General features: G+C 46.6%; 1 protein-coding gene across 1 annotated transcript in view; it reads left to right on the top strand.

Annotated features, from left to right (window-relative positions):
* Positions 1–17489, top strand: part of FCHSD1 (FCH and double SH3 domains 1) — a 190170-nt gene extending 172681 nt beyond the window's left edge. Inside the window, exons 15-20 of the mRNA XM_063928610.1 lie at positions 3816–3899; positions 4955–5114; positions 7674–7879; positions 9864–9957; positions 10093–10160; positions 14800–17489. Of these exons, the coding sequence (XP_063784680.1) occupies positions 3816–3899; positions 4955–5114; positions 7674–7879; positions 9864–9957; positions 10093–10160; positions 14800–14859 (672 nt within the window). The 3' untranslated portion in view covers positions 14860–17489. The remainder of the gene's footprint in view (positions 1–3815; positions 3900–4954; positions 5115–7673; positions 7880–9863; positions 9958–10092; positions 10161–14799) is intronic.
* The last annotated feature ends 1859 nt before the right edge of the window (positions 17490–19348 follow it).

Here is a 19348-nt window from a genome sequence, read left to right as displayed (position 1 = left end):
CGGGGATGCATGCACGGATGGTGGGCGATGTCGCTGATGTAGCAACACAGTGCATACACACCGGCGATATCACTTTATTGTCTAGTGTGTTCCCAGCTATAGTGTAATAATGACTTTATGATTGCAACCAAATACACTGGAGGTGTATCTAATCTATTTTAAAGACATTAATTCACTGTGTGACCAGGAATATGTATTGGCCCCAGGGCCGTAACTACGTGTGTGCCAAGGGGGCTTGGCACACAGCGCAGTTGCCCTGAGGGCGCAACGGCCAGCGGCATGTAATGAGTCAAATTGACTCATTACATGCCGCCGAAGTCTGCGCCGTGCGCCCCGCTGTGTAGGAAGAAGAGGACCAGCGCCGGGCAGCGGAGAGAAGGAGGAGGAAGGAGGGGGAGCAGTGAGCCGCAGCAGCGCTATTTGATTGGTAGTAAGCGCCGCTGCAGCATCCCCCTCTCCTCCTGTATTGGCTGCCCGGCGCTGCTAAGGATGCTGGGATGCGGTTCCCCAGCATCCACAGCAGCGCCAGGCAACCAATACAGGAGGAGAGGGGGATGCTGCAGCGGCGCTTACTACCAATCAAATAGCGCTGCTGCTGCTCCCCCTCCCTCCTCCTCCATCGACCTCACACAGCCTGCACCGAGAGAGAGCTGCACGAGGAGCCTGTCAGCGGGGAGAAGGTAAGTATATCCCCCCCCCTCTCTCTCTCTCGGACACCGTCTGCCGCAATGTGTAAAATGGGGTCTCGTCTGCCGCAATGTGTAAAATGGGGTCTCGTCTGCCGCAATGTGTAAAATGGGGTCTCGTCTGCCGCAATGTGTAAAATGGGGTCTCGTCTGCCGCAATGTGTAAAATGGGGTCCCGGCTGCCGCAATGTGTAAAATGGGGTCTCGTCTGCCGCAATGTGTAAAATGGGGTCCCGGCTGCCGCAATGTGTAAAAAGGGGTCCCGGCTGCCGCAATGTGTAAAATGGGGTCCCGGCTGCCGCAATGTGTAAAATGGGGTCCCGTCTGCCGCAATGTGTAAAAAGGGGGCCTGGATGCCGCAATGTGTAAAAAGGGGGACTGGCTGCCGTAATGTGTAAAAAGGGGGCCTGGATGCCGCAATGTGTAAAAAGGTGGACTGGCTGCCGTAATGTGTAAAAAGGGGGCCTGGATGCCGCAATGTGTAAAAAGGGGGCCTGGCTGCCGCAATGTGTAAAAAGGGGGACTAGCTGCCGCAATGTGTAAAAAGGGGGACTGGCTGCTGTAATGTGTAAAAAGGGGGACGCTGTCTATTGTAATGCAGCGTAATTTGAATAATGTACACTACTGTGCACCGTAGTATGAATTGCTATTATTTTGTGGCCACGCCCCTTCCCCATTAAGCCACGCCCCTACGGCGCGCACTGCCCGTATCTTACATTGGGGGGGGGGGGGGGGGGGGCGCCACTATCGTTTCTTGCACACAGCGCTAAAATGCCTAGTTACGGCACTGATTGACCCCACACCGCATTTTTTTGGCATATCGTTTATGACTGCTGCCTGCTGCTTATTTGCTGCTCTCCCGAGTCCCGACTCCCGTCCACACACACAATCACAGGCCTCCTCTCTGCGTACCCGCTCTGGTCCTCACAGGTTCAGGTTTAGGCACAGAATCGCTGGCAGTCCTTACAGCACATCATAGGAACGGGATCATACATTCAGTCGATACAATTGCATATTGCAATGCGATCCTGGATGCTAATATCGCATTGCATATGCAATCTTTGATAAATGGGCCCCGTCTTTCTGTACAAACTCCGCTCTGGATTAACTAATAAGAGAAGGTTAGGGTTTGATTGATTCACTGTAAATAGTGAACAGTATCCATATACTTATTAGAAGTGTTGCTGCCTAGTGTCCTTCATGCCGGGAGCGCTTGCGGATGGGGGGAGGGGGTGGGGTTAAGCTCTATGAGGAGAGTTAGGGTTAGGCTCTGTAAGGGTGGAGCGGTTGGGGGGGGGGGTTTAGGCTGCAGGAGGGGTGGGTTAGTAGTGTTAGGCTGCGGGACAGAAGGGTTAGGGTTAGTCTGCTGAATGTTAAGGTTAGGCACTAGGTTGAGGGTTCGTGTTAGGGTGCGGGATGGGAGGGTTAGGCACTAGGGGCATGGTTAGGGTTAGGCTGCAGGATGGAAGGGTAAGGTTTAGGCACTAGGGGGGAGGGTAAGAGTTAGGCTGTGGGTTGGGAGGGTTAGGCATAGGGGACGGGTTAGGCTACAGGACGGGAGAGTTAAGGATAGGCACTAGGGGTAGGGTTAGGCTGCAGGACAGAGGGTTAGGCACTATGGTTAGGGTTAGGCTGCGCGATGGAGGGTTAGGCACTAGGGGGGGTTAGGGTTAGGCTCCAAGATGGGAGGGTTAGGGTTAGGCACCAGGGGGAGGGTAAGGCTATAGGACAGAGGGTTAGGCACTAGGGGGAGGGATAGGCTGCAGGACAGGAGGGTTAGGATTAGACACTTGGGTGAGGGTTAGGGATAGGCTGTGGGACGGGAGGGTTGGGCACTAGGGGGAGGGTTAAGGTTAGGCTACAGGACGGGAAGGTAAGGGTTAGGCTGCGGTACGGGAGGGTTAGTCGCTAGGGGAAGGATTATGGTTAGGCTGCGGGATGGAGGATTAGTGTTAGGCCCCACGGGGAGGGTTAGGGTTAGGCTGCAGGATGGAAGGTTTAGGCTGCGGGACGGTGGGTTAGGCACTAGTTGAAGGGATAGGAGGGAGGGTGTGGGTTAGGCTGCAGGACGGGAGGGTTAGGATTAGACTCAAGGGCGAGGGTTAGGGATAGGCTGCGGGACGGGAGGGTTGGGCACTAGGGGGAGGGTTAGGCTACAGGACGGGGAGGGTAAGGGTTAGTTTTATGTCTCTATATATTAATATGATGACTGGGTCTTGTATCAATTTTGATTGGTTCTTCAGAGATACTGTATATGTAAGAAGTGGCAAGACTTAACAGACCTGTTTGCAGTCCTCAAATCCAGATCTTAAGTTCAGGCACAGCAGGTGGCGGGCTCCCTTCTCCGCTGACTGCCTTTAATTTAGCTCCTTCTTGGGGCTGGGCACCACCCGCTGGGAAGGATCGCTGGCTCAGTCTACCTATACCTCCTAATCAGGACCCCGGCGCCTCATCAGACTTAGGTGTCAGCGCTGTTTTCGGGGACTGAGAGATTACTCACTACAAATAGCCTCTCCTGACACCCTCCGTCCAAGTCCACCGCAGGCACCCTCACCTGTACCGCCGCTGCCCTCGAGATAGCGCTGCTCCTTCTCCTCACCCTGGCCGCCAGTGCATCCCCTAATAGACCGGGGGCACTTCTCTCTGTCCGCAAGACCTTTTTCTCCCGGCAGGTCACGTGTTACTCAGAAACCAGCGCGCGGGTGAAAGTCAACACGCGCTGGCTCTGTATAATACTCCAGCGCTGTCCACTATCACCAATTTAGTTGTAAACAGTGCAGCGTCTTCAGCAACATAGTAATGCCTCGCAAACATCCCCTTCATTGCAGGAGGTGGGGTGCCGACTTACTGGCTCCTCTATTTCAGCAGTAACTTAGGGCACGGAACGGGGGACAACGGTGGAGGTGCCCCCGTTCAGGGCTAGAGCCTGGTGGCAGCCGACTCCGTTGTCTCTGGCAGTTCCGCCACTGACAAGAACGCTCACTTAAAGACTCCAGTCATTTAACAAGTCCTAGTCTTACTTTGTACTTTGTTTATAAAGGGTAAAAATGAATGTAGTTTGTATCTTCTTGTCACGTTGTGATCTGTCTTCATTTTCTAAGTCATTTACTATCGTTATATCATTCTCAGGCTACTCAGTCAGATGAGCTTTCCGTCACTCAAGGTGAGCTGCTGGAAGTCATTGAAGATGGAGATGTAGAAGAGTGGGTGAAGGTCAGTGATGTCAGCGCCTTTTCTAACCGTAACGGTACACCAAACTATGGGACCCATTTAATAAGCATTTTATCTATATCTATTAACCACTTAACTGACGATTTATTTCGCCAAAAACCGCTCCAAAATTGTCGTTTTTATGAGTGAAATAAGTGAAGAACATGACTTTAACCCTATCCCAAATGATTTTAGTTAAAAATAGGGATTTAAAAAAAAAAAAAATGTTTTAAATATTTTTCAAACATCGAAACATCGTTCGGGAACATTGCGACTATCGTGGCTTTCATTTTGAAAGCCGGGACAGCCTGCAGGTATGCAGGGGGGGTCTAGGGGTGGCTTGGGAGGGTTCATTTACTCTACCCAGCGGCTGCCATTGTCTGCAGCCGCTGGAGGGGGGGATCCTGCCGCGCTGACCGAACAGCAGTGATCAGCAACACGGCAGACACAGGGGGAGAGCGCAGGGAGGCAGAGGGACCTTCCGGTCCCTCTGACAGCAGCAGCGGAGGGAAGTTTCTATTCCCTGCCGCTGCTAACACTCTCTATCTGACTGCGACCAGGTCAGATAGAGCACTTGCAGGCATGGTCGCATCTGATGCGACCATGCCAGGCAAGTGGTTAAGGAAGATACCACAGTTTGTCCTATTCTAGTGATCAGCTATTTGTCTGTTTTATAAATATATATAAATAGTTTCTCTCTATTGGGGATATGTACTAATCCTTGGAAAATAATAAAGTGGAGAGAGATAAAGTGGGAGGTGATAACGCATCAGCCAGTCAGCTCCTAACTGTCAAGTGACAGGTTGAGTTTGAAAAATGAGAGGAGCTGATTGGCTGGTACTTTATCTCCGTCCACTTTATCACTCTCCAAGGCTTAGTACATACAGCCCTATTATTGAATTATGTGGTACCTGTACAAAAGTAGAATTAACATGATCCGAGGTTGAATGAGTTCAGGAGTGGCGAGTTCAATACTGGCACAAATGGAAATGAAATTCATTTATCTCCTAATAGGCTATTAGAGTAACAGTGCGTTCCTTTCTCCATGTGCACTGCAGGCAAGAAACAAAAGTGAACAAGTTGGATACGTACCGGAAAAGTACATTGCCTATATTAATCAGCGAGTGGGTGATCCGGTGCACAGCAGTGACACTAGAGGGCTCTCTGCAGGAAAATCCCTTTCTGGCATATCAGAGCTGGAATGGTCTGATGCCACAGGTAGGTTTCATTTATAGTTTCTGTGCATTTCACGGGGAAATTCTAAAGTGTCACACAAGCACATTTGCATAAAATTAGACTGATCGATCTGAATTGGAGAGATGCACTTGTTGAATTTAATGGTTACCATAGCAACTGTCTTTACCAGTCTAGCTATTCACATCTAAACTATTTGGAGATCGGTCACCAGTCAGCATGAATTCCCCAGTTATCAGGACAATCCCAAAACTACAAGTTGCAGTCACCTATTTCCATTAAATTAAATGCAATTAGCCTCCAGATAAGATTGTTCCAGATAGAATTAAATATTAAACAAAACTGTTTTGTTTTTTTGTATAATTTTTATTTTATTTTTTAATACAGCAAAGGAGAATCTTTAAAATAATACAAAAAGGAGTCTCCAATAGCAGGAAACATTGCCACTGCATTATTATGTGCCCCGGTCCCATCAGTTAGCAAGCATCAGGATAAGCTTAAGGGGGGGTACACACGGAGCGGTAATCTAAGCAATCTGACTAGATTGCTTAGAATTTGAGCATTATCGCTCCGTGTGTACCCCCTACAGCGATAGCGATGCGCAGCCCCGCGCATCGCTATCGCTGCTGCTAGATTGGCCTGCATGCAGGCCAATCTAGCGGGTCGCTCACTTCACCCGCTGGGTGAAATGAGCGGCCCCCCGTCTCCCCCCGCACGCTAAGCACAGATCGCGCTGTGCTGAGCGGCGGGAGAGATGTGTGCCGAGCGGTTCGCTCAGCACACATCTCTCCTGCATCGGCCCGTCTATATGGGCCTTTATTGTCCATGCATGCAATGCAGCTAAATCCCTCATGGCCAAACATTGGAAGTCCACAATGGTGCCTTCAACTACTGCCCTTTTTAACCGTATTCACTTTGTTGCTTCAATGGAATACATCACTAGTTTACAAACTAGCACTGTACCGACCTTCCACAAAATCTGGTCCCCCTGGTACCTTTTCTGTTCCTCTCCCCTCCCTGGACTCTGCTGATATTCCTCTGTTTTATGTACTTTTTCTTTTTTGCCCTCAGAGTATTATCCATTTTCGATTTCTTTACTTTCCGTGCATTGATTAGTTAATTTGTTTTGTTGTGTATTCTATGTCTTTGTGTACCCTCTGCTGCTTATTGCTGCTGTGTTGGTCATATTTTACGGTACACCTTTGTATTGACTTTTTTCTCTTCTTAAAATAAAAATATTGTTTGAAAAAAATATATATAAAAAATATAAAGAAAAAGCCATACAACCACATTTCAAAAATAAGTATTTAACAAAATGAGGACTAGCACACCTCTAATTAGTCTAGCAGCTGCTTCCCACATTATATCCAAAACAGCTTGGCGCTAGGACCATATACAAACTTTTTCATTACGTGTATAAGGTGTATATCATCCCCAAGATATCTCATTGTGGTATGCAAATATTCCAAAATACGGAAATATACAATATCCAAAATACTTCTGGTCCCAAGCATGTTGGATATGGGAGACGCAACCTGTACGGAAATATCAGTAGCAGCTATAAGCCTGCCACTGTCAAAGGAGCATGGAGAAACTGGGGGGTCTATTTACTAAGCCTTGGATGAGATAAAGAGGACGCCTAACTGCCCTGTCACAGGCTGTGTTTGAAAAATGACAGGATCTGATTGGCTGGTACATTATCTCCGTCCACTTTATCTCTCTCCAAGGCTTAGTAAATAGACTCCACTGTCACAGATCTAAACTGACCAACTCATTTCCTTTTCCTCTCCTTTTCTCTTCATAATTCACTAGCAGTTGTGGAGAGAGTGCAGTGTGCAGCAGTTATCTTTACTAACTACAGTGTATATTAGAATGTGTACATACTGTATGTAGCCTATAGCACAAACTCTGCCACACAGAATAGTGGTCATGTGTTTACTCCCCAGTCAGCAATCTGTGTGGTGTTTATATGTTCTCGGCATATTTGCTTAGGGTTGCTTGGTTGAGTCCCACTTTTCAGACATACTGATAGGTTAATTGACTTATGACAAAATTTAATCTAGTACTGATGTGCAGGGAGGTGACAGGGCCTGCCCCCCATACATGTGACATCATAACGCCATGACGAGGGGCTGGGCCATCAGGACCAGAAAGAAGCTGTGCACCAGGAGTGCCCTAAGGAAACACCAGGCAGCTGTCTAGGCTGTAGGGTGGTAGCCGTTCCTGGCATCCTGCAAGCCGCCAATCACTGGTGCCACAAGACAGTGCCGGAGACTAGTCCAAAGCCATGCGCCCTGGGTAGGGGCATTACTCACACACCTCTAGATAAATTAGTGCACGTTAGCAGAACATTTTTAAGATTACAGTCTGCTTCATTCATCCTGGAGTGGCCTCACCAGCTGCTATGTGTGTCCTCAGTCAACCAATCAGGTGCTTCCTATCATTTTCCATCTCTAGATCAGTACATCTCCAGGCTCATGGAGCAGCTATACTTGATGGTAGGACGTATTAGAAAGACTGTTATTGTGTAGAACAGATCACCATACAACCTCTTTATATGACCTCTTAGTTTTTTTTATCCAGTGTCCCTTGCTAGAGCCCTTTATGACTATGAAGGTCAGAGCGAAGAGGAACTCACCTTTCCTGAAGGTGCCATAATCCAAGTTATCCGGAAAGAAGAAGGCGGAGTTGACGACGGCTTCTGGAAAGGAACATTCAATGGCCGACTTGGAGTCTTTCCCTCCCTTGTTGTTGAAGAATTATCAGGGGATAATGCAGAATCAAACCAGGTCCAGCTTTCTTCTGCTATATTTCTCCAGTCAGAGACTGGTCACTGTCCGCCAGTTACTCCGTGAGCCATTCTTTGTACACGCTCAGAGCAATGGTTTGGTATTTGTCTTGTCTCTTTCCTTTTTATAGAGGGGCACAGGTCAGAAATGTTGCACGTTGGTTGACATTCACTTTGCATGGAAATGAGTACTGTAAATATTATTTTGCTCAACAATATCTGGGAGGAAGAGAACAGGCAGCTCTTATATTCTATTCCCCATATCAGTCTCTCTTCATTCCTCCAAATGATTTATTCAAAATATAAATAAAACATTAGTTATCTCTTTAAAAAAAAATAACCCCAGCAATATGAAATTTACTTTTATACCCTTAGAAATTAAAACAGAAAATATCTTCGGATATTATAAATATACATAATGATCAACCCTCTATTTAATCATCTACTAATCGGACATATTTGGATGTTTATCCATTTTTTACTGTCTTTATACTTCACACAGGGCTGTTTTAATAGCATAGTAGGTCCTGGACAAAGCAATGCACTATGGCCCTACACACTCATTCACGGGAATAAATAAAAAAAATCCTCATAATTTAGCCTTCCTGCAGTCCCACTCCATCTCTCCACATGATTCCAGCCATCCACCAATCAGCATGCTGGGAGACAGGTAGATACTTCTACCTGGTAGCTCTGATTGTGTGTAATTCACAATCGGAATGGTCAGGCAGCATTCTCTATGTGCCTCCCAAGAAGCTCTGGAGGCACCAGTCTGCCCCTACTTGGCGGCCCCATGAATTGAGCGGCCCTGAGGCAGCTGCCCAGTAAGCCCATATGTTAAGATAGCTCTGAGCTCCCATCATTTTGAGAATTTTAATTAATTGGTCAATTTATATAGCGCACACATTCCACAGCGCCACCACATGTACACACACATATATGCTAGGGTTTATTTATATCAGGGGACAATGAACCTACCAGTATATTTTTGTATTGTGGGGCTAACCAGAGTACCTGGATGGGGATCCGGATAGGATCCCGGCAGTCAGAATACAGACACCGGCATCCCGGATAGGGTCTCCAGCCCGGCACCAGAATCCCGACAGCCAGTATCACGAACGAGCAGACACTGCCGCACCAGACAGGTAAGCCATGGTGGGAGGGTTATATTGCAGGATGGGGTGGGGGGGGGGGGGGGTAGGTTTAGACTGCGGGAAGGGGGGATTAGGTTTAGGCACCCCACAGGGAGGGTTAGAGTTAGGCTGCGCGGCGGTGGGGGATAGGTTTAGGCAGCAGGAAGGGGGAGGGTTATGTTTAGGGGCCACCGGGGACGGTTCGGGTTAGGCTGCGGGGAGAGAGGAGGAGGGTTAGTGTACTCACCTTCCCCTGTCGTGATTCTAATCATCGGGATGCCACGGTCGGTATTCTTGACTGCCGGCATCCCGACCCCCTGGAGGAAACTCATGCTAACGTAGGTAGAATATACAAACTCCACACAGTTAGGGTCAAGGTGGGAATCAAACCCAGGACCTCAGTGCTGTAAGGCAGTAATGCTAACCATGACACCATCCGTGCTGCCCTATGTAATGTTTTGAGCAATCAGTGGTTTATATAGTATAAGTGCACATTCCACTGTTACGTACATTTGTATAGGCTTTAACATAATCAATTTTTGTTAACGTAACACAGAAATTATTTTTCTAAAGAGATGGATGTAATATCAAAGTGCCTAACTAAGCTTCTTTTTTGAATAGCATTCACACATGCCTTTTTGTTAACCTTTAAAACCTGGGAGGTTATTTTGCCTCCCCCTGTATGTACCGTACACCCAGTCTTTCCTTTTCACAAAGCTCCTCTATTCATTTTGCGGCGTCTTTTATTCTGCACTGTACTATATTACACTGGGTCATTTTTTTATTTCACCATTGCTCTTCTCTAATTAAAGCTAGTGTTGGTCACTTGTTGCTGTGTTTGTGTCTCTGTAGGATCTCCCGTCACCAGCACCACCCGCCTTCCTGCCTCCCATGCTTGACCCACTCTCCAGCCCTTCTCTACAGGGAACTGCGGCTACAGAAACCGGTATTTAATATTTTACAAGAAGTCTTACTTGGGCTGCGAAGCTGATCCCTGGCCAGGTCTTCGGGGGATTGCAGAGTATTTTGGCATTGCTTTGTATTGAATCAATCAATGTTATTTTATCTGTTAACTTTTCAGACTCCAGACAGAATGGTTCAGGGAGCACTCAGAGCTCTCCAGACTTTGCAGCAACACGCCTGAGACCAGTAAGTATCAGCACAGACTGATGCAGGATGATCACTTTTCTTCTGTCTCTGCTGTCACTCATCGATCGATCGATCTGATCAGCCCATGACTGTGTGTCTGGCACGCAGATACAAGGATGTAAATAATCCTATCCCGGAAAATAAGATCTCATGAGATAAAGGGGTAGAGTGCACCACCTGCTTTGCAGAAGGGTGTACACACTTTCACACCCGATAAAGGAAAGGGCTTTCTCCACCACTTCTAAACCCTTGTTGATCGGGTTCTGTCCTTATACAGTATGCTATAGAGTAAATGTTGGGCCTTTGAAAAGGCTTCAAACATATAAGTGACAGTGTACTGTCCCAATGTCTCTCCCGTGGTTAATAAAGATTTGAATTGGAGTTTCCCCATTATAATGTTCACACAGTAGTTGTGGCTGGCATGTTTCAAATAACGTGAAGTGGGCATGCACACTAACATTTATCACTATTGTCTGCATTTAGGGGTAAGTCCAAGTTGATTGTAGCAGGAATTTTGTTAGCAGTTGGGCAAAACAATGGGGGTCATTACGAGTTGTTCGCTCGCAAGCTGCTTTTAGCAGCTTTGCACACGCTAAGCCGCCGCCTACTGGGAGTGAATCTTAGCTTATCAAAATTGCGAACGAAAGATTCGCAATATTGCGAAAATACTTCTCTGTGCAGTTTCTGAGTAGCTCGAGACTTACTCTGCCAGTGCGATCAGTTCAGTGCTTGTCGTTCCTGGTTTGACGTCACAAACACACCCAGCGTTCGCCCAGACACTCCTCCGTTTCTCCAGCCACTCCCGCGTTTTTCCCAGAAACTGTAGCGTTTTTTCACACACTCCCATAAAATGGCCAGTTTCCGCCCAGAAACACCCACTTCCTGTCAATCACATCACGATCACCAGAACGAAGAAAAAACCTCGTAATGCCGTGAGTAAAATTCCTAACTGCATAGCAAATTTACTTGGCGCAGTCGCACTGCGGACATTGCGCATGCGCATTAGCGACTAATCGCTCCGTTGCAAGAAAAAAATAACGAGTGAACAACTCGGAATGACCCCCAATGTGCACTGCAGGGGAGGCAGATTTAACATGTGCAGAGAGAGTTAGATTTGGGTGTGGTGTGTTCAATCTGCAATCTAATTTGTAGTGTAAAATAAAGCAGCCAGTATTTACCCTGCACAGAAATAAAATAACCCACCCAAATCTAACTCTCTCTGCACATGTTATATCTGCCCCCCCTGCAGTGCACATGGTTTTGCCGAACTGCTAACAAAATTCCTGCTGCGATCATCTCAGAATTACCCCCCTAGTGAGTTGATAACACTAATAGTAATGAGCCAAGCAGGCATTAGGGAGTAGCTCCTCATATTATTAACGCTGGGTACCAAATAGGGACTGTGTTCCTCTGCCACTTACCACACATTCTCCTCGGCCACACACTGTCATAACCAAGTACTTTCCAGCCAGGTCCACTCCGCACCACCCATGAACAAGGTTGCACTGAGGAGACATTTTTATGGGTAGAATCATGTGGACATAGCTTTACTATGTCATCCCACCATGGCGTCATGCAATACATTGTCAATTTAAAAGAACCCTCACATAAGAGATTGGTATATTGACTCTGAGCAGTTTGTTATAAATCACTGGTTGCGGACGTATTTGGACTTGCCCAAAGACTTGTATGACAGAGATGGAAGGAACCCTCCCATCGGCAAGATGTCATGCACATTTTCTTTTTGCCACCCTCCCATACAGTTTTCCAGAAAGCACACAGGAGGCTCCCCTATTAATGGGTAGATGTACTAAGTCTTGAAGAGAGATAAAGTACCAGCCAACCAGCTCTTAGCTGTCCTTTTTCAAACACATGATAGCTAGGAGCTGATTTCTGGTACTTTATCTCCATCCACTTTATCTATCTCCAAGACTTAGTACATCTACCCCTAAGTGGGAGAATATTTGCTAATATTTTAGAGCTCAGTACTAGGCAGTAGGTCTGGCACAGCCTTACATGCCGACATTCACAGTGTCGACAGAAGAAGGGCAGCATTGATGTTTACATGGTTAAAATGTTAACATTAATGTCGACATCTTCAAAATGTCAGTATTTACAGAATATCGCCATTTCTCTGAGGGTTAGGGTTGGGGTTGTAGTTAGGGTTAGCGCTAGGGACATAGGGGGAGATGTATAAAGGAGTGAAAAGAGTGGAGAAGTGGGCAAGTGGAGAAGTGGGCCATGGCAACCAATCAGCTGCTACCTATAATTTTATAGAATGCACGTGATTAATGTTAACTCAAAGCTGATTGGTTGTCAGAGGCAACTTGTCCACTGGCTCACTTCTCCACTCTTATCACTGCTTCATACAGTACATCTCCCTCAGAATGAGAAGAAAAACCAGCAAGTCGACATTCTAACAATGGGGTGATATAGAGGTGATAAAAAAAACGCACATCTACAATCACAATCTCTGACATGCGGCCAGCACAGGGCTAGTCCTCCCCCCCCCCATGCCAGGCCCTACCCCCAACACACGTGCAAAAGCATCGCATAGTGGCGATGCCTACGCACCTGGCAAGTAGCTCCCTGCCTACGCCGAAGGCAGGTGGCTACCCGCCATGTTTTTGGCCGCAGCAGCTACTGTACGTGTGACGTCACGCAGCCGCCGCGGCCCTCCCCACAAATGGTCCAGGCACGCCTGCGTTGTCTGGACCGCACCCCCCAATGCCGCCGACACGCCTATGACCGCCTCTGCCTGTCAATCAGGCGGAGGCGATCGCACCAGTGAGTTGCCATTGCATCTCACGTGTGTGCACGCGCAGTGCGGCTACTGCGCGTGCGTACACACCACAGGGATTCAGACTGCGAATGCTGCCACTGCAGCGTTCCAGTCTGAATCAGGCCCAACGTCTGCATAAAATCAGTGTCAACATGGTCAATACTGACATCTTGAACATGTTGAAATGTTTTTGTTTCCTTTTTTTGGAAGTTGCTTTTAGGTAACAGCCGCTGTGACTGTAACATTATATATTGGGTCATGTCCTGTTTTAGTTGTAACCATGATCTGATCTTCATTATCGCAGTTTGTAAAGAATTTATCCACCAAAACCTCATTTTAGTTTTGATTTGTTGACTTATGATGAAATGCAAAGTGCTGCTTATCTGTGATGTGGTTATCCTCTTATTGGTTGGGTCCACTAGGAGGTCCCATGGTCCAGTTCTGCTCTCCCTTCTGGTCCTTTCCCATTGATCGTCCCAGTCCTTGTTGCAGCGGGCAAATATTAATAGCAGAGAGGAGGGCAGCACTGTGCTGGCAGAACTTTGTGGGTACCAATCACAATATTACAAGCAGGTCACTAGTGGGGCAGTACGGGTGGTCTTCAGTATGCCGGCTGTCGGGATCCCGGCGCACAGTATACCGGTGCCGGGATCCCGACAGCCAGCATACCGACACTTATTCTCCCTCGTGGGGGCCCACGACCCCCCTGGAGGGAGAATAAAATAGTGTGGCGCGCGTAGTGTGCCACCGTGCCCGTAGCGTGGCGAGCCCGAAAGGGGCTCATTTGCGCTCGCCACACTGTCGGTAAGCCGGCGGTCGGGCTCCCGGCGCCGGTATGCTGGGCGCCGGGAGCCCGACCGCCGGCATATCGTAGTGAACCCGGGCAGTACGGATGGTGTAATGGTTTGCATTACTGCCTCACAGCACTAAGGTCATGGGTTCGATTCCCACCATGGCCCTAACTGTGTGGAGTTTGTATATTCTCCCCGTACTTATGTGGGTTTCCTCCGGGTACTCCGGTTTCCTCCCACAATCCAAAAATATACAGGTAGGTTAATTGGCTCCCAACAAAAACAACCCTACCATTAATGTGTGTGTGTGTGTGTGTGTACCTGTGGTAGGGAATATTGGCCCTCATTCCGAGTCGTTCGCTCGGTAATTTTCTTCGCATCGCAGTGAAATTCCGCTTAGTACGCATGCGCAATATTCGCACTGCGACTGCGCCAAGTAATTTTACAATGAAGATAGTATTTTTACTCACGGCTTTTTCTTCGCTCTGGCGAACGTAGTGTGATTGACAGGAAATGGGTGTTACTGGGCGGAAACACGGCGTTTTCGGGGCGTGTGGATAAAAACGCTACTGTTTCCGGAAAAAACGCAGGAGTGGCCGGAGAAACGGGGGAGTGTCTGGGCGAACGCTGGGTGTGTTTATGACGTCAAACCAGGAACGACAAGCACTGAACTGAACGCAGATGCCGAGTAAGTCTGAAGCTACTCTGAAACTGCTAAGTAGTTTGTAATCGCAATATTGCGAATACATCGGTCGCAATTTTAAGAAGCTAAGATACACTCCCAGTAGGCGTAGGCTTAGCGTGAGCAACTCTGCTAAATTCGCCTTGCGAGCGATCAACTCGGAATGAGGGCCATAGATTGTAAGCACCACTGGAGCAGGGACTGATGTGAATGGGCAATCTATATGTTCACATGATATATAGACAATTATTCTCTGTAAAGCTCTGTGGAAAATATGTGTGTGCTATATAAATAACGGGTAATAAATAGATCACACGTTTTGTAGTCTCCAGAATGTAAAGCTATTTAAACTTGTGGAATGTAATCAAATCTTTATTTTTACAGATGCGAGCAGCACCTCCGCCCCCAACAAAGGGAACAGAGGGTGGGCCAGCAGATCCATAAGATGAAAGTTTAGGGTTTGAACCCTGCATGTCTTTACAACACAAAAACTCTGAACAATATCACCGTCTCTCTTCATAAAGCGTAGAAGGTTTGGTGATGTAGAACTTGCTGGGACAGAGCACACTGCACACCTGCCTCTACCGGTGACCTGTGTCACTTGCCGCTCCTGTTGACTTGTGAAATGAGCCACTTCCATAGGTCCTTCAGTGACTAGCTTGCAAAAACAAGACCACGTTCTACAGAGAGACTGTATACTAAGCCTGGAGTATTTATCCCTGGAATGGTGACTCAGGGGCACAGCAGATTCATAAGATAGAGGACAATTATAGGTGAGTGGTGGTATATAACCCTTACAGCATGAGTGACTTGCACTGACAGCTGACAGGTGAGATCAGCTGACGTATAATTGTTATATGCCACATAACACTGTGCAGATAACATCGAGGTACCCTTGTGGTGACTGTAACAATCTGAAATAAATATAATGGAAACTAAAACCTTAGTAACTTATACATATTGCTGTAGTAACTTATCCATATTAACTAATGCTTGGTGCTTTGATTGATAGGTGTCATTCACCTTATTCTGCACCATTCGGTTAACATGTGCCGAGACTCTATCGGGACACGGTTAGCATCCCCGCAGTCAGGATGCCGGCGGTCATGTGACCGACGCCGGACTCCTGGTGCAGGAGCACCAACATCCCGAAGGTAAGTGTCGGGGTGACTGTTAGGGTTAGGGCCCGAGTGGTGGTTAAGGTTAGGTACTGGTGGGAGGGGGGGATGGGTTAGCCCTAGCCGCTACCCCCACTATCTTAGCCCTGGTGCCACCCCAGGGGGGTTAGGGTAGGGGACAGGGGAAGGGTAAAATAGTTACCCCTTCCCCTGTCGGCATTCTGAAGTTAAGTCTGTTTGTCTCATTCATTAGCTGTTAATGTACATCACTGATGTTGTAAGGGTTGTACCCACCACTTACCTGTAGCGGTGTTGTGCCTGATGAAGGGTCTATGCCCACAGAACCCTGTGCCTCTTACCATCCTGTCACACACACAATCCAGTAGGAGCGTTCTCATGTCCCTGTGTGCAGCTGCTCATATTCTTTTTTGCAAATATTCTGAACTTGTAGCAGTTTTGGATTACATATATTTACATATTTACAAGGCTGGAGATCTCAAAAGAACTGGAAGACCCTTACCTAAAGTTTTCTTCAGAAGACCACGCAAGATGTAATCCTAGACCAATACTTCATGGACTTTCTTCATATATATTTATTTTTACTATGCTACCATTGCATGCCTTATACTTCAAGGAAGTGTTTTTCATGTTTTAATGTTATATAATATAAAAAAATAACCAAATAAAGCTGCTTTGCTGGGACAATGATACCTGATCCTCCTGTTTCAAGGGGGAAGGGCTGCTGGGTGGGTTTCCCCTGTGTGTTATTTTGGCCTGCCCAGTTTATCCTCCTAATTCATTTATATATGAGAAATCCTGTACTCATGAGTTGTCAGACCATTACCTACTGTGCCATATGAGTGATCCCGATAAGATACCCTTATGAATCCTAAATGAATACACCTCTAGGGGTATATTTAATATAGTGTGAGTTTTTTAGAAGTGGAGATGTTGCCTATAGAAACCAATCAGACTCCACTTAAGATTTATCTAGCTTCTTCTAGAAGAAAACAGTTAGAGTCCGATTGGTTGCTATGGGCAACATCTCCACTTCTAAAAAAAACCTCACACTTTAGTAAATATACCCACTAGTCGTCTCTACTTTACACGTACAATAAAGAACATAGGTTTTATTAAGCACAAAGGTTTGCTGTCTATAGTAGTTACTGGCAGGACCCTGGGTTTCCGGCCTCTGAAAACCGTTTACATTGACAACACCTCGAGCACCTGACTTGGTGCGTGTGGAACTGGCTGGCAAAAATGATGAGACTCCCCAATATTGTACATTTTGAATAGTATGTTGTTTGCTCCTTTAGATGTACCATATCCTGACCTCTTCCATAAGTTTTGTTGCCTAGCTTTTCACTGTGCTGCCCTTAGTTTTCAATTGTTAGGCAATTACCTCTACCATTTTCCCAGGATTTACCCTATAGCTATTAACATTTCTAGTACAGCGTGTGAAATTATAGAAGTGGTTAGAACCTAATTTGTTGGTACTTTATCTCTCTCCGAGGCTTGATGCATCTCCCCCATATACTGGTTTAACCCACAAAATGGCTGCTTCCAGTGTGTACAAAGGACTGGAGTTATAAGGCCAACACTGCCTCTAGAAACCAAGTTATCCATTTCTACCACATGAACCCTACATGTCACATCTCATCTAACCTCTCCTGTCTTCATAGTTACATGCCATAGTGTCAGCATATCATAATCCTATCCTGTCACCGGATAAATGCTGGATTTCTTTCTATCCATAGTGTTTTTGACAAAACGTCTCCTCAACATGACAACGATATGCTTAACGTGTTTTTTTGTTTGTTTGTTTTTTGTTTTTTTGTTTAGTTTTTTTTTAAAAAACATTCCTACTGTTGGCTAAAGGTTGCTTTTTAATGCATTGTTGCACAAAGTTATTCCGCATAAAAGTTTATTTCTAAATAAAGATCTACTTTCAAATAATGAATGTTTTTGTGGCTTTTTTGTTGTTGTCGTTGATTCTGCTGTGTTCCAAACTACTTTACAGCCCCAACATTAAAGAGTTACTGCTCCAAGGATCTAGCTATGTTATAGGTCCAGATAAAACACCACTTTGTTGAGACAGGCTGGATTCCTGCAAACTAATACCATCGGCAGGATGTAATGCAGTCTAAGATCGCCGGAGGTTCGGGTTGCCGGACGATTTTGGATGTTTTTTTAAAGGGACAATCACTTACAAGGCATGGTTTTGCCTTGTAAGTGATTGTCCCTTTAAAAAAACGTCCGAGATCGGCTGGCAACCTGCTCCTCTGGCGATCTTGGACTGTATTACATCCCGCCGCTAACGTGTGATACCCCACAATCACAAGGTATCACTTTCTTTTCTCTAGGAGCTGCACTGCTACAGGAGACTAGAGCCCCCATAATCCTTTGGGGTGCAATAACCTGACAGTTGCAGAGAGGACAGATGAGGTCAGTAATGTTAAAAGAGAGGGGAGATTGGGGAGGAGGGGTGTTATACCCCTGTTTTAAATTGGGAAACAAAATGGGTGGATTGACTTCAAATCCTAACATTTAACATGTATAAATAAAGAAAAACGTAGTGGACACTTATCCGGCGCTCTTCAAAGTTGTCAGAGAGGGCGATACATAGCTGATTGTAGATGTGCTAAATATAGCACATCTGCGACCAGATTCTCTGACATGCGGGGAAAACTCCCAGCACAGGGCTAGCCCGCCACGCATGTCAGACCCTGCCCCCCCCCGCAAGTGTACAAAAGCATCGCACGGTGGCGATGCTTTTGCAACCGCTGATTAGCTCCCTGCCAGAACAGCTCTTGCTTCCTGGGTTGCTGTGGCTGCATGTGATGTCACGCAGCCGCCGCAGTCTGCCCCCACAATGGTCCGGACGCGCCTGAGGTGTCCGGACCGCGACTCTTCAACGGCGTTCCAATGCCGTTGGCATGCCCCCTCTTGCCCCACAACCGCCTCTGCCTGTCAATCAGGCAGAGGTGATCGCTGCCCTTAGATGCTGTTGGCATCTCACTGGGCTCCCAGGGTGCGCACGGGAGGTTGGTCAGCAGGACCCCGGGTGACGAGCTGCCCAGATTGCGTCAGCAAACTACCCGTCGCTCGCGAGCGTCGGGTTGGCGACGGCTACATAAATGCTAACTGATTAATAAGGCATTATCAGGTGTAATGTGTGCACAAGAATCATAAATATACTGTGGCAGCTTTTCACCCAATACAGGATCTCTGCTGTATATCATTTTAGGCTTGTGATTCAATGTATGGTTTGTGATGGAATCACTGCATATGTGAGGCTGTCTGTAACCACCCAGAGAGTTGCCTATTCTTTGACATTGTATAATTGACTTTCACCAGGGGAATCATATTCCTTGTTATCGGTATTTATACTTACATTTAGGTTTTAATTGGCTGACAACAATGGACTCCTAAATACTTCTAATTATTTCTTTGTATATCAATGATCATTATACATGAGCCATAAAAATGAATTCATTGTCAGAATTAGACAAAAAAAAAAAATCATTATGTATGTTCTATGTTGTCTGTCTTGTGAGGTGTTATATATGTTTTTTTCCAAAAGGATTAGTAAAGGTTAAGTGTGAATTTGTATTATACCTCTTAACTAGTGGATTAGTGCCCCAATACTCTCTAGTCTTTTCAATCGAGTGTCAGTAATGGTCAGCAGGCTGAGGAGAAGCTCTCTGATCCTGAGGAAGCAGTTGCCTGACACGGTAGTTAGAATTTGACGGCAGATAAGAACCACTTGGCCCATCTACATGCGCGCGCACACACACACTACGGTTCATTTTTTT

Source organism: Pseudophryne corroboree, chromosome 6 (assembly GCF_028390025.1).
Source record: "Pseudophryne corroboree isolate aPseCor3 chromosome 6, aPseCor3.hap2, whole genome shotgun sequence".
Lineage (NCBI taxonomy): Eukaryota > Metazoa > Chordata > Amphibia > Anura > Myobatrachidae > Pseudophryne > Pseudophryne corroboree.
The sequence above is the reverse complement of the archived record's forward strand: the minus strand, read 5'-3'. Positions and strand labels throughout refer to the sequence as shown.